Source organism: Vespa crabro, chromosome 23 (genome assembly GCF_910589235.1).
Source record: "Vespa crabro chromosome 23, iyVesCrab1.2, whole genome shotgun sequence".
Classification (NCBI taxonomy): domain Eukaryota; kingdom Metazoa; phylum Arthropoda; class Insecta; order Hymenoptera; family Vespidae; genus Vespa; species Vespa crabro.
In genome coordinates this window covers 2,992,501-3,004,817 of record NC_060977.1, presented here as the reverse complement: position 1 = coordinate 3,004,817, position 12,317 = coordinate 2,992,501, and the positions used below count along the sequence as shown (strand labels likewise).

Here is a 12,317-nt window from a genome sequence, read left to right as displayed (position 1 = left end):
TACATTATGCCGTTCTTTTTCCTATCAGTAATATCAAGTTGAATTTTTTTTTTGTGTCTAGTGAAAATGATAACTGAAACAGTATAAATATATTCTACACATAAAAGAAAAGAAAAAGAACAGTACTTTAAGTTGATTGATTATTTAAATATAAACATCAAAAAGAGAGGTATAAACAAAGTTAACAAAGTAATATTTATTTTTGTCATATGAAATATAAAAAAAAATTGATTCTTATTTACCATCTATATAGAAAAAAAAAAAAAAAGAAAAAAAGAAAAGGATAGAACGTAAAAGAAATATAACTTAATACAGCATTAATTCTTTTATAAAAGTATATTTGTGATTATAAAATTGTTAATAAAAATATTTGATTTGTTTTTTTAGTTTATATAAGAAATAACAATGTTACGTAGTACTATCAATACAATATTACCAAGAGGAATGTATTCTTCACGTAATTTAATGCCCATTAAAATATGTTCATCGCATTTTTCATATACTCGTCAGAAAGCAATTGTACAAACGAATATGGAACAAAAGCGATATTATCAAAATTTTGGGCATAAAAGACAACGAATGGATAGACATTCTTACTTGATTCTTATCCTTGGAATAGTTCTGCTGTATACTCTCACCGCTTTTATAGAGTAAGAAAATAATTAATTATAAGAAATAATAAAAGTCTAAACATGAATATTCTTATAGATATCCGAGAAAAGTAAAATTTCCAAAAGTAGATGCTGCTGATTTGTTACAAGAGAATGATGAAGAAGAAGAAGATAAAAATGCGAATACCACAGAACAGGATGATCATAAAAAGAAAAAAGGAAAAAAAGAAAAGACAGGATTTCGTGATAGAAAGGTTAAGTGATATTGTGAAATTGTCAACTTATTCAAAACCTAAGTATATTTATTTAGTAGTATAAAAATAATTTTATGAACTATTAGCGTTTATAAATATAAAGAAATGTTATATAATGACCATCTAGCGTTATATTTAATTAATAAGAAATTTGACAAGATATTTTGACAAAATATTCAATAATTCACATTCTTAACCTAGATTAAATGAAATTATTATATTCTATATATTTAAATTAGTATAATTCATATTATAGGTAAAAAGTTTAAATGTTAATAAAGTCAGGAGAATTTTTACAGATAATAGAATATGAAAATAGGATCAGAGCTTATTCAACGCCAGATAAAGTTTTTAGATATTTTGCTACTGTAAAAGTAACTAGTTTAAGAGGTACAGAGATATATATGACACCTGATGATTTCTTAAGAGCTATTACACCTGGCATGAAACAACCAGATGGTAATATTTTTAGTGCAAACGTATTGATCAGTAGTATAATTAATATTAACACAATTTTAATTATTTCTTTATACTACTAACAGATAAAAACTCTAACTTGTACATAAAAACAGTGTTATTGTTATGAGGCATATTTGATTTTAACCATTAATTCATTTCTATTTTTGGTAGTATCTATGTGTGAAGGCAATGAGTTGAAAAATTGAAATTTTTTTTTTATAATCATCTAATATAATTCAAATGAATTATTGATACTTATGAATTCATGAAATAAGACATATCAATTGTTTCAAATGTGTCATACAATTTACCAATTAAATTACTTTACTAACTTTCAATATATTCCTAAAATACAGATAATAGAATATGAAAATCGTATAAGGCATTATTCAACGCCAGATAAAGTCTTCAGATATTTTGCAACACTACAACTGACAAATAATGATATACATGAGGTACTTATGACACCAGATGATTTCTTAAGATCAATGACACCTGGTATAAAACAACCTGATGGTAACTTTTTACGTATAAAATGTTAATGTATTGTTTAATTTTTGTCAATAATTTTATCAATTTTTATTTTTCCTTAATTTTTTTTTTTTTTTTTTTTCCTCTCTCTAATGCCTTCTATGAAAGTTTCCATATAATCGTATATATCATTTTTCATAGATAATTTACAATGAAACAACATAATTTTTCAAAAAGTAATAATGTAATAATACAAGAGATTACAATTGAAATAGTTATATTTTTATATTGTCGTATAAGGTACTGTAAAAAAGAGATAAATGAAATAACTGGAATGTATCTGATGTTATTAATTGTATTATACTTTTGCAAAGTGTTATAATCCTGCATAATCATGTATTATTGCTTGCATTATATAATATTTTAAATCTATAGTTCAGTTATAATAATAGTTATTTATAATAGCAATATATCATACTAATTTTGTTTTAGGTCTCGGATTGGATCAATATAAAAAATATGATCCCAAGGTATGTTTAATAAATTATATTTTATAATATATCATAAAACAAATCTAAATATATTATTATTATTTAAATATATTGTAAATGTAATTTTTTATTTTCTTAGAATATTCATGAAAAATTAGAATTAGCATTGGATGAAAACAGTATCTTTTATAAACTAGGAAGTGCAGGACTTATCACATTTTCTGATTACATTTTCTTATTAACAGTGTTATCAAGTAAGTTCAATGTATATTCTTATCTATTCATATTTCTTTAAAAAAAAAAGATAGATATAAACACATTATATATTTTAGCTTCTAGGCGTCATTTCGAAATAGCATTCAGAATGTTTGATTTTAATGGTGATGGCGATGTAGATTCTGAAGAATTCGGAAAAGTTGCTACGTTAATACGTCAACAAACTAGTATTGGTAATCGTCATAGAGATCATGCTAATACTGGTAACACATTTAAGGTTAAATTTATTATTATTTGTTTACATAAATTTTACATGAATTATTGTATTGAATAAATTACTTAATGGTAAAATTTTGTAGGGTGTAAATTCAGCTTTGACAACTTATTTCTTTGGTCCTAATATGAAACAGAAATTAACAATCGAGAAATTTCTAGACTTTCAGGAACAACTACAAAGAGAAATTTTAAGTCTTGAGGTAATACATTTACATATATATATATATATACACACACACATCAGTTTCTATTTTCTAATGATATATTTTTTCACAGTTTGAGCGCAGAAATCCGGATGAAAATGGTAAAATAACCGAAGTAGATTTTACCGAGTTATTATTAGCATATGCTGGTTATTCTGATAAAAAAAAAGCAAAAATGTTAAAGAGAGTAAAAAAAGCGTAAGTATAGATTATAAATGTATAAAAGAATAGACATATATACATGTTTATGATAATATAACCAAATTTTAATATCACAGTTTCAAAGAAAATCCAAAAGGAATTAATAAAGAGGAGTATCTCAAGTTCTTCCATTTTTTAAATAATATTAATGATGTTGATACGGCATTGACATTTTATAATATAGCAGGTGCTTCTATTGATCAAGGTATGTCTTGTGTACTTTTTCTTTTTTTCTTTTTTTCTTTTTTTATATAAACTCAAAATGTATTTCTATGTTTGTTGTAGCTACATTAAAACATGTAGCAAAAACAGTTGCTCATGTAGACTTAAGCGACCATGTTATTCAAGTTGTATATACAATATTTGATGAAAACAGTAAGTTTTATTTCTATCTATAAATTTATATTTTATATTTATAAATCGTTATAAATATATAATAAAATTCATGTTATATTTTATCTAGTGGATGGACAACTTAGCAATAGAGAGTTTGTAGCAGTAATGAAAAATAGGGTACTTCGTGGCTTAGAAAAACCAAAAGATACAGGATTTATTAAATTAGTACAATCACTTATTAAATGCGCAAAAAATAGTTACTTTATTCAGTTCGATAAATAATTATTTATAATTCATAGCATTAATATTAATTCCTTTTTGTATTTATAGATTATTTTTTACAACAATTTTATGTAATTATAATTTATTTATTCAATTGTATATTTCTGTAGATACAATTTTTCAATTTTAATCGTGTCTATACTGTTCTATTTATAATGTAATAATGCTTAAGATAGCAATTTGATTCTCGTCAAATTTATGAAAATATTGCTCATATATGTTTCTGTGAAAACGTTCATTAGATAAACAGAATCTCATATAATTGAAAATTTAATTGAATCAATTCTATATACTGAAATAAAAGAAATATTTACATAAAATATCCAATAATTTATATTATTATTAGGATAGATATCTGAAAATATATTTGGCAGTAGATAATAATACATTATTGTAAAAAAGTAAGAAAAAAGAAAAAAAAAAAGATAATACTGTCATAGTACAAGATGTAATGAATTCCTTTCACATCTGTTTAGTAAATAGAGCATAACATGTAAAAGTTCTTTAGTTTCTCTTACTATTGAATTGTATCATTATTCCAATATTATCTGTTGATCGTGTAACATATGATTTTGTTATATTTTTCATTATTAATTTTTATTAGTGTTTTTATGTCATATATTGCGTTATTACAATGATGAAGAAAAAATCTATAAAGTTAATGGTTCTATGGCAACTTTTAATGATTATAAATATTAACGCAAAAACTACACAAATTCTCATGAAGATTGATGCCCCAAGTAAGTTATAAAACAAATGTTTAATAAGATAATTCATTTTGTTATAAATAGAAAATAATTGTCTTATTAATTTATAAAAATGATAAATGTATATGATTAAAATTTTATATGGTATACAGCATAAATATATACATATTAAAAAATAATATTTGTTTACAGTAGATTCAAATTCACAAGCAATAAATAATGAAGAATCATTAAAAAGCGATGCGAACAATGATTTGTTAAAAAAAGGGCAATATTTTAGGTTGGTATGACATAATTATTTATAAAAAGAATAATAGTCTCTTATCATATCAATGTTTTATTTAGAGATTTGTTCTCCGAACAATTATCGGCCCATGAAATTGAGTTTGGCCATGTATGCGAAAATCCTGATGAATGGGAGCAACGATTTGAACGAAAAGATATGAAAGAAAATAATTATCGAGGGAAGGTATAATTAATTATACTTTCTCACTATATCATACTTTCATTTCATTACTCTAATTACTTATGTTTTAGATCAAATGGGGAAACAAAAATGGAGAATATGGAGAGCATTATTGGGATTTGAATCATTAAAGTTAAAATAATGTTAAAACTCTTTAATAATTGTAATAGATTAGAATGAATATTATAATAAGCAAATATTTTTATGATTATACCGATGTACTTGTAAATTTTGGAAAATTTAATGCGTTAAATAAGTTATGCTTACACATACATTGATTAAAAATTGTAAAGAAAATAATAAAGAGATTAAAATGAAATTAAATAGAAATAAATATATTTATATATATATATATATAAAATTTCAATATGAGATTTATTACAAAATAAAAACAAAATTACCTAGATGGCGCTGGTGAATTTGTATATAAAACGTTTGAAGAATTTCACTTAAAAATTCATTGAAAATTATATCATTAAAATTCATAAGTTTAACGTCATAGATAAGAAATGGAATCACCAAATATAAAAGTTTCGTTTGCTGAAAATTCAAATAAAAATAAGAATCCTAAAAATGAAACTACTCCGCCAATGTCAAATATTATGTTTATTAGCGATGTTCTGGCTCAACGAATAAACAATGGTAATAAAATATTTTATCACTTATGATTATTATATAAAAATATTTTATTATATAACAAAATTACAAATACTTAAAAAATAAATTTTATATATATACATAAATTAATTTCTATATAATATATATATGTGTGTATACATTATATATATATATATATATATATATATATATATATATATATACATACATATATTATATACATAGGTATATATTTAATAATTATTAATTTAATAGGTACGATAGAGGTAGATGATACTGAAACTGATGATCGATATTGGGCGGAGAAGTTAGTAGCTTTAGATGAGGAACATACAAAAAGGAACAAACTTGAATCAAAAGAAATAGAAAAACTTTTTCGTAGTGTAGTAAATTATGCACAAAGTACAAGCTCTAAACCTTGCTCGTCGGAACAGATAAACGTATAATAATGAAAGATAAATACAATTATATTTACGATCGTTTCTCGGTAATACTTTTAAACAACAATTTTTTTTTCTTTTTGTCATTTACAGGTCAAAGATTGTTATAATAACAATAAATGTCAAACGCTTCGTTGTAATAAAGAAGTTCACAATTTTATTAACTGCGTAAATAAAATGTTTCACAAGTCCGTTAGCAATAATGATAATGATATCTTTCCATTCAACAGAAAGTATACGTACACTGAAAGATTCAGAAGAGGATATTAATTTATATTAATTTATATATATATGTATATATATATATATATAAATATGATTTTTTATTTTTATCAATTATTATTTGGAAATGTGTATGAAAAGAAAACATATACATCTTGATATAATAAAATTTTGTACAAGTCACCTGATTAGTCATTAAAAACTATATATATAGAAGATATTCTCAACAGCATCGGTGGTTCAGTGGTAGAATGCTCGCCTGCCACGCGGGCGGCCCGGGTTCGATTCCCGGCCGATGCATATCTTTTTCCATTTTTTTTATTTATTTTTTCTATTTTGTTCTACAAATTTTATTTACAATATTCATTAAAATCATTTAATGATTTATTATTTTATAATTTATTTCAACAATGAGACATCAAAAGTAATATTTTTTACGAGAAAAAGTTTGTAAATAAAATTAAAGCTTTATTTATAATTTGTAAACTTTTTCACAGATATCGAATTAATTTTCTTTTGCATTATGATGAATAAACAACGAAATTCTTTTTTTAAAATTTAAATAATTTATACTTTCGATAATTTGATAATTATTTAAAATAATTTAAGTTGCATACGGGATACAATAAATTAATATCTAAACAGAAATACGTTCGCTTAAACATTAAGTGAATACAATTAAATTTAATAAAAAATCAACTGAGAGAAACTTTTTATCGATCTTTCGTCCAATATTTTGTGCAACAAAGTTCATATTTTGTCCACATCTGTCGCTTAAATCGTCTCTTTAAAAGCGATATTTAACTAACAAACAATATTAATCTTTTTAGACCAATGAGAGATTAGAATAAAAATAAAGGAACGCAGTATAGTTAACATAACAATATTGGATATAATAAATATAGGATAAACAAATTCTAATTTGTTTAAAACATTGATAATACGTAAAAGAAGCAAACGTTATTATTTTACAATTTGAAAGAGGTGAATGATTAAAACTATAATAAAATTTGTTAAAAATCAATATGATCGAAGAAACACGAGTTTTTCCAACTAATGGATCACAATTTATGATTAAAAGTCGTTTAAACTCGGCGGAAAAGAGTTATATGCTTTTGAAAAAAAAATCCGATATTTTGTTGATACATTTTAAAGAAATATTAACGGAATTATTCGAAAAGAAATCTTTATTAAAAGAGGTTATGAGAGAAGCTTCCTTTTCATTGGCCGAAGTTAATTATGTCACTGGTAATATAAACAATTTAATATTGCAATCGGCAAATAAAGCTACGATTAAAATATTAACACGAAAAACGATCATCATGGGTGTTAATATTTATACTTATGAATATTATGAAGAAGGTTTAGATCCTTTTCTTTATATTGGTTTAGCCAGAGGAAGACAACAGGTATTAAATTCTTATCTTTGATATAATATTGAATTTTACGAAGAGATATCAATTTATATAATTTTATTTAATAAATTAATATTTTATTTAAATAATATATAATATTAAATTAATATAATTTTATTTAATAAAAATGAATATATATATATATATATATATATATATATATATATATATATATGTATATTTGTTTACATTGATAGGTGATGAAGGTAAAAAATAATTATCGAAAAGCATTAGAGCTTTTAATTAAATTAGCATCCTTACAATCTAGTTTTTTAACATTGGAAAAACATTTAAAAGTAACTCATCGTCGTGTTAACGTACTACGTTATATTATCATTCCACGATTAAAATCTATGCTGATATATATAATCAGTGAATTAGATGAACGCGAGAGAGAGGAAATTTATAGATTGAAAAAAGCACAAGCTGGTAGAAGGATAGCTTTAAAAATAATAAAAAAATTTTCACCGATCCAAGATGTAAACGTAGTATTAGATGATATTGATCAAGATCTACTCTTTTAAGATCATCTCGTAAGATAACTTATCGTAACGATGGCACTCCATTTTCAATTTAAATATTTAATATAAAAAAAATTTTTGCTAAAACGAATTATTAATCTCGAAGAGAAGGAATATATGGAATGGTGCCGTTATTGAAAAAAATGAGGACGAGAGATGAACAAAAAAAAAAAAAAAAAAGAAAATAAAATAATACCAATCAAGAGATCTATACCTTTAATATTACATATACATATTCTAATAACATTTATCTCTCGAAGATAATTAAAAATCAAAGTCGCACAAAAAGAAATCATTAAAAAAAAAGAAAAAAAAATAAAAGATTGAATTAAAGGAGAAAAGAAACAAAAGAATAAAAAAATAAATAAAATAATATTAAAATTCTATGATTATGAGTAAATTCAATCTTTCGAGATGGTTTAAAATATTATATCACCATGTGTAAAAAGCTAAGCAAAAAATCGGTGAGATAGTTTTTAGACTCATTTAATTCCAAATATATATATACATATATATATATATATTTAATAAAATCGTTATAAAAATGGATTCCGAAGGTGTTGCTTAGTATTAAGAAATTCTATTCGAAGGACTTGGAAAGAACGACAAAAAAAACGAGAAAAAAAAAAAGAAAAAGAAAAGGAAAAAGAAGAAATACGTTGTTATTGGAAGAATAAGAGGGTGAAGGGAGAAGAGTTGAAGAGTTGAAGAGGCAACGTGGAATTTTTCACGTTACCACTGATGAAACGAGTATACGAAAGATTTCTCTACTCGATAGGGAGAGTTCTTCTCCTCGTTTCGGAAGCTCCTACACTTGGAAGACTTTCTTGGACCAGCAGGAGGGACTTTAGGAGGGTCGTGAGGAGCAGCAGTCCAGGCTGCTCTCTCATTATCATATCCCAGTGTTTGGCGGCGGTTAAGGTTGGCTTTATGGGGCTGTATTTTCTTCGTATAATTGGGCTTCGCGCTCCGGTGCCTCTTTCTCCTTCTCTTCTCCTCTCATCGTCTTTTTCGTTTCTCTTACTCTGTTGCTGCATCTTCTCTCTTTTTCTCTCTCTCTCTCTCTCTCTCTTTCTCTCTTTATCTGTCTGTCCGTGTGTATGCCACAGTGCCTCGAGCATTTATTATACTTCGAACCAGCAACCATCTCTAACTCTGTCTCTTTCTGTTTCTTTATCTTTCTCTCTTTCTATATATATATATATATATTTATTTATTTCCATTTCCTTCTTTCCTTTTCTCCTTCCTTCCTTCATTCTTTTTTTCTTTCTTTCTTTCTCTGCTTTTTGTAATTTATTATCATTATTGTCGTCTAAATAATAACGACTCGTTCGAGGAATAATTTTACCATTTTTCATTTATTTTTTTCTTTTTTTTCTTTCTTCCCTCCATCCTTTTTTCTTTTCTTTTTTTTTTTTTTTCTTTGTCACTATGGACAAGAAAGAGAAATAAAAAGATGCAAATAAGAACGATTTTGTATTTATTTATTTCGTCGATCAATATCAATATTATGTGTTTCATTTGATTTCGAGATAAAGATTTAGATTTGTTCTTCTTCAACTGGGAATAAAATGAATGGTACTGGCAAAATGATTGGAATTGTTTTTTTTTTTTTTATATATATAAAAATGTCCATGTATAAAAAATATGTTTTCTCAAAATATTTTCATGATTTTTCTAAGATTTCATAAGATTTAATATATTGAAATAAGTTGATATAGAATTTTAGTGTTGAAGAAATTTTTAATATAAAAAGGAAAAAAAAGAAAACGACAAAAATTTTGCATCCTTTTATTTCATTGATAAATATCAATGTAATCTGTTCCGTTTGCTTTGTTTCTTTTCCTTTTTCTTTTTTTTTTCTTTTGTTTCAAAAAAATTTTAAAGATCAAAAAAACATTAAATTCATTATACATAGAAATTTTTTGTTTGAAATTAAAAGTCTTGAATTTTATCAGTTTCATCGTCACGGCACGTGGCATTGGAGTGGGGATGACAAAGATGGAAATTCGTGAGAAGGGAGGGGAGCCAAATAAACAGATGCCGCCACTGGCGATCATAGCGACGCTCCTTGGAAGGATAACGAAAGTCAGTATTACGAGAACCCCGGTAGCGAGTGGTTGTTTTTCCCCGTTATTCCGTTAAAATTGACACGCGCTCTTCGTGAATTCATTTTCTTCGGCATTGTTTATCGTTTATTTTAAAGAACTCGGTGATACTTTCTTATTCTTTTCTTTTTGTTCCTTTTTTTTTTTTTTTTTGTTTTTTTTTCTTCTTCCTTTGGAATACACATACGTCAAAGAATTTACAGTGTACGTGTAAAAGGGAACGAAGGAGATCGGTATGCGATATATATACATATATATATATATATATATATATATCGATAAATTAAATCAATGCGAATCAATAAAAATTAATGTGTGAAAGTAAAGGTGAATTTACATGAGAAACTATTTTTGGCAATGTAAAAAATTAATTTTCTTAACAGTTTGTCAATGATTTATCACGAATAATGGATTTAACATGTAACTTGGGAGAATGTAAAAAGAAGGAAGAAGAAGCAACAACAGGAAAATGATATAATTCGTTTAATAATTAACGAATCCTTTTTGATCGTGAAAAAGTTTTGTTTTACTTTTTTTTTTCTTTTTTTTCTTTTTCATATCTAAAGTCATTTCATTTCCAAGTGATCTTAAGTTTTTACGTATCCTTCTGTATTCGCGTGATCTCTTTGAATTCCAAAGGAATTCTATTTCTTTTTCTTCGTTTATTTTTTTTTTCCTTCTCTCTCTTTTTTATTTTATTTTTTTTTTTTTTTTCTTTTTTTTACGTTGGCACGTATGATGTACGACGTGCAAGTGGGAATTATAAACGGAAATGTAAACGAAAATACGCGTTAGAAAAGAGTGGAATAGAGAGGGTGGCGGGTAAGAGAAAAATTATCATTAAGAAAGGCGACTCGAGTAGGCGAATGTAAACAAAAAGACGTAAACAAAGAAAGGACAGCATGTCGACGAATCATTAAAAGGGGAATAAATAAATGAACGAAACAAAAAATAAAAACGGGCCTAAGAAAAACTGAATGGATAAAAGTGGTCGGTTCTATTTTTTATTATTATTATTATCATCATTATCATTATCATTATTATTCTTTCCTGATCGACAAAAGTGTTGTTGTGAAATTGTTATATAAAAAAAAAAAAAAAAAAAAAAAAAAAAAGAGACAGAGAGAGAGAGAGAGAGAGAGAGGGAGAGGGAGGTGGAAGAGGGAGAAAATAGAAGGAAAGAGAAAGAAGATACGAGCGTTGTTTATAGTGAAAAGTATTTACGTAGAAAAACTTGATTAGAAGAAAATGTGGTGGTTCTTGTTATTGATATTCTTGCAAAGGATGCAACACGTCGTTGGTGCGTGCGAGCCCATAAGGATAGAAATGTGCCGTGGTTTGGGTTACAACGTGACCGCCATGCCGAATTTGGTGGGCCACGAGATTCAAGGAGACGCCGACTTCACCCTACAAACGTTTAGCCCGTTGATTCAGTACGGATGCAGGTGAGAACAGTGTTTCTCAAACTCTAATATTTAATCATTTCTAATAATACTATATAAATATAACGATAATTATACCATGATATATCACTTTTGATAATACTATAATACATTTTCATTTCAATTAAATTTCTTTTGATCGGTTGTTTCTTTTTTTCTCTTTCTCTTTTTTCTTTTTCTTTTCTTTTTTTTTTTGTTATTCTTCATTCTTTTTTCATTTATCTTAAAATGTCCAATCTGATAAATGAAAAATTTTTCATTGAAATGATATCTCTATAACAGCGTACATATACATTAAATACAAAATGTAATATATATATATATTTTTTTATTTTATTCCCATTGTTGTATTATAATTTTAATCATAATTTTTATATATATATATATATATATATATTTCCATGAGGCATGTGAAGTTGAGAATCATTGATTCCCAAACAATTTCGTTTATCCCAACACACATTGTTGACCGTGCATTATGTGCAAAATATAATCCGATTTAATCGGCTATATTCATAATTGAATTAAAATTAATGTTATTAAACGATTATTAAAAATTCGATGAAATTAATAATATC

At 25.4% G+C, this 12,317-nt stretch overlaps 5 protein-coding genes and 1 non-coding gene across 7 annotated transcripts in view; all 6 read left to right on the top strand.

Annotated features, from left to right (window-relative positions):
- The first annotated feature begins 5 nt into the window (after positions 1–5).
- On the top strand, positions 6–4,303 carry LOC124432058 (calcium uptake protein 1 homolog, mitochondrial). Of its 2 annotated transcripts, none has more exons than XM_046980574.1 (12): positions 6–169; positions 388–650; positions 709–865; positions 1,681–1,840; positions 2,288–2,325; positions 2,426–2,540; positions 2,619–2,779; positions 2,862–2,978; positions 3,055–3,179; positions 3,260–3,387; positions 3,468–3,557; positions 3,646–4,303. In XM_046980574.1, the coding sequence occupies exons 2-12, from the start codon at positions 406–408 to the stop codon at positions 3,798–3,800; spliced, it is 1,491 nt and encodes a 496-aa protein (XP_046836530.1). In that variant the 5' UTR covers positions 6–169; positions 388–405; the 3' UTR covers positions 3,801–4,303. The 2 variants fall into 2 exon arrangements, with proteins under 2 accessions (XP_046836530.1, XP_046836531.1); XM_046980575.1 differs by lacking the exon at positions 1,681–1,840 and adding an exon at positions 1,165–1,324.
- A 131-nt stretch (positions 4,304–4,434) lies between these two features.
- LOC124432059 lies at positions 4,435–5,279 on the top strand. Its single transcript, XM_046980576.1, has 4 exons — positions 4,435–4,540; positions 4,700–4,787; positions 4,853–4,976; positions 5,045–5,279. The coding sequence occupies exons 1-4, from the start codon at positions 4,435–4,437 to the stop codon at positions 5,102–5,104; spliced, it is 378 nt and encodes a 125-aa protein (XP_046836532.1). The 3' UTR covers positions 5,105–5,279.
- Positions 5,280–5,393: 114 nt separating this feature from the next.
- LOC124432013 lies at positions 5,394–6,316 on the top strand. The gene is made up of 3 exons (XM_046980495.1): positions 5,394–5,615; positions 5,847–6,031; positions 6,125–6,316. The coding sequence occupies exons 1-3, from the start codon at positions 5,483–5,485 to the stop codon at positions 6,299–6,301; spliced, it is 495 nt and encodes a 164-aa protein (XP_046836451.1). The 5' UTR covers positions 5,394–5,482; the 3' UTR covers positions 6,302–6,316.
- A 166-nt stretch (positions 6,317–6,482) lies between these two features.
- Positions 6,483–6,553, top strand: Trnag-gcc. Its single transcript has one exon. It is a non-coding gene; the product is annotated as a tRNA-Gly (tRNA).
- A 574-nt stretch (positions 6,554–7,127) lies between these two features.
- Positions 7,128–8,369, top strand: LOC124432021 (probable V-type proton ATPase subunit D 2). Its single transcript, XM_046980508.1, has 2 exons — positions 7,128–7,662; positions 7,866–8,369. The coding sequence occupies exons 1-2, from the start codon at positions 7,279–7,281 to the stop codon at positions 8,190–8,192; spliced, it is 711 nt and encodes a 236-aa protein (XP_046836464.1). The 5' UTR covers positions 7,128–7,278; the 3' UTR covers positions 8,193–8,369.
- Positions 8,370–8,852: 483 nt separating this feature from the next.
- LOC124432031 (frizzled-4) overlaps positions 8,853–12,317 on the top strand; it is a 24,370-nt gene continuing 20,905 nt past the window's right edge. Inside the window, exons 1-3 of the mRNA XM_046980525.1 lie at positions 8,853–9,110; positions 10,148–10,530; positions 10,681–11,742. Coding sequence (XP_046836481.1) covers positions 11,546–11,742 — 197 coding nt within the window. The 5' untranslated portion in view covers positions 8,853–9,110; positions 10,148–10,530; positions 10,681–11,545. The remainder of the gene's footprint in view (positions 9,111–10,147; positions 10,531–10,680; positions 11,743–12,317) is intronic.

What these genes read in the sequence shown, in the direction of transcription:
- LOC124432058 (XM_046980574.1), top strand. Translation starts at nt 406, where the DNA reads ATGTTACGTAGTACTATCAATACAATATTACCAAGAGGAATGTATTCT. An exon ending in ATAAAAAATATGATCCCAAG is followed by an intron (nt 2,326 to 2,425) that starts GTATGTTTAATA and finishes TTATTTTCTTAG; the next exon opens with AATATTCATGAAAAATTAGA. An exon ending in TTAAAGAGAGTAAAAAAAGC is followed by an intron (nt 3,180 to 3,259) that starts GTAAGTATAGAT and finishes TTAATATCACAG; the next exon opens with TTTCAAAGAAAATCCAAAAG.
- LOC124432059 (XM_046980576.1), top strand. Translation starts at nt 4,435, where the DNA reads ATGATGAAGAAAAAATCTATAAAGTTAATGGTTCTATGGCAACTTTTA. An exon ending in AAAAAAGGGCAATATTTTAG is followed by an intron (nt 4,788 to 4,852) that starts GTTGGTATGACA and finishes TGTTTTATTTAG; the next exon opens with AGATTTGTTCTCCGAACAAT. An exon ending in AAAATAATTATCGAGGGAAG is followed by an intron (nt 4,977 to 5,044) that starts GTATAATTAATT and finishes CTTATGTTTTAG; the next exon opens with ATCAAATGGGGAAACAAAAA.
- LOC124432013 (XM_046980495.1), top strand. Translation starts at nt 5,483, where the DNA reads ATGGAATCACCAAATATAAAAGTTTCGTTTGCTGAAAATTCAAATAAA. An exon ending in GGCTCAACGAATAAACAATG is followed by an intron (nt 5,616 to 5,846) that starts GTAATAAAATAT and finishes TTAATTTAATAG; the next exon opens with GTACGATAGAGGTAGATGAT. An exon ending in GCTCGTCGGAACAGATAAAC is followed by an intron (nt 6,032 to 6,124) that starts GTATAATAATGA and finishes TGTCATTTACAG; the next exon opens with GTCAAAGATTGTTATAATAA.
- LOC124432021 (XM_046980508.1), top strand. Translation starts at nt 7,279, where the DNA reads ATGATCGAAGAAACACGAGTTTTTCCAACTAATGGATCACAATTTATG. An exon ending in TAGCCAGAGGAAGACAACAG is followed by an intron (nt 7,663 to 7,865) that starts GTATTAAATTCT and finishes TTACATTGATAG; the next exon opens with GTGATGAAGGTAAAAAATAA.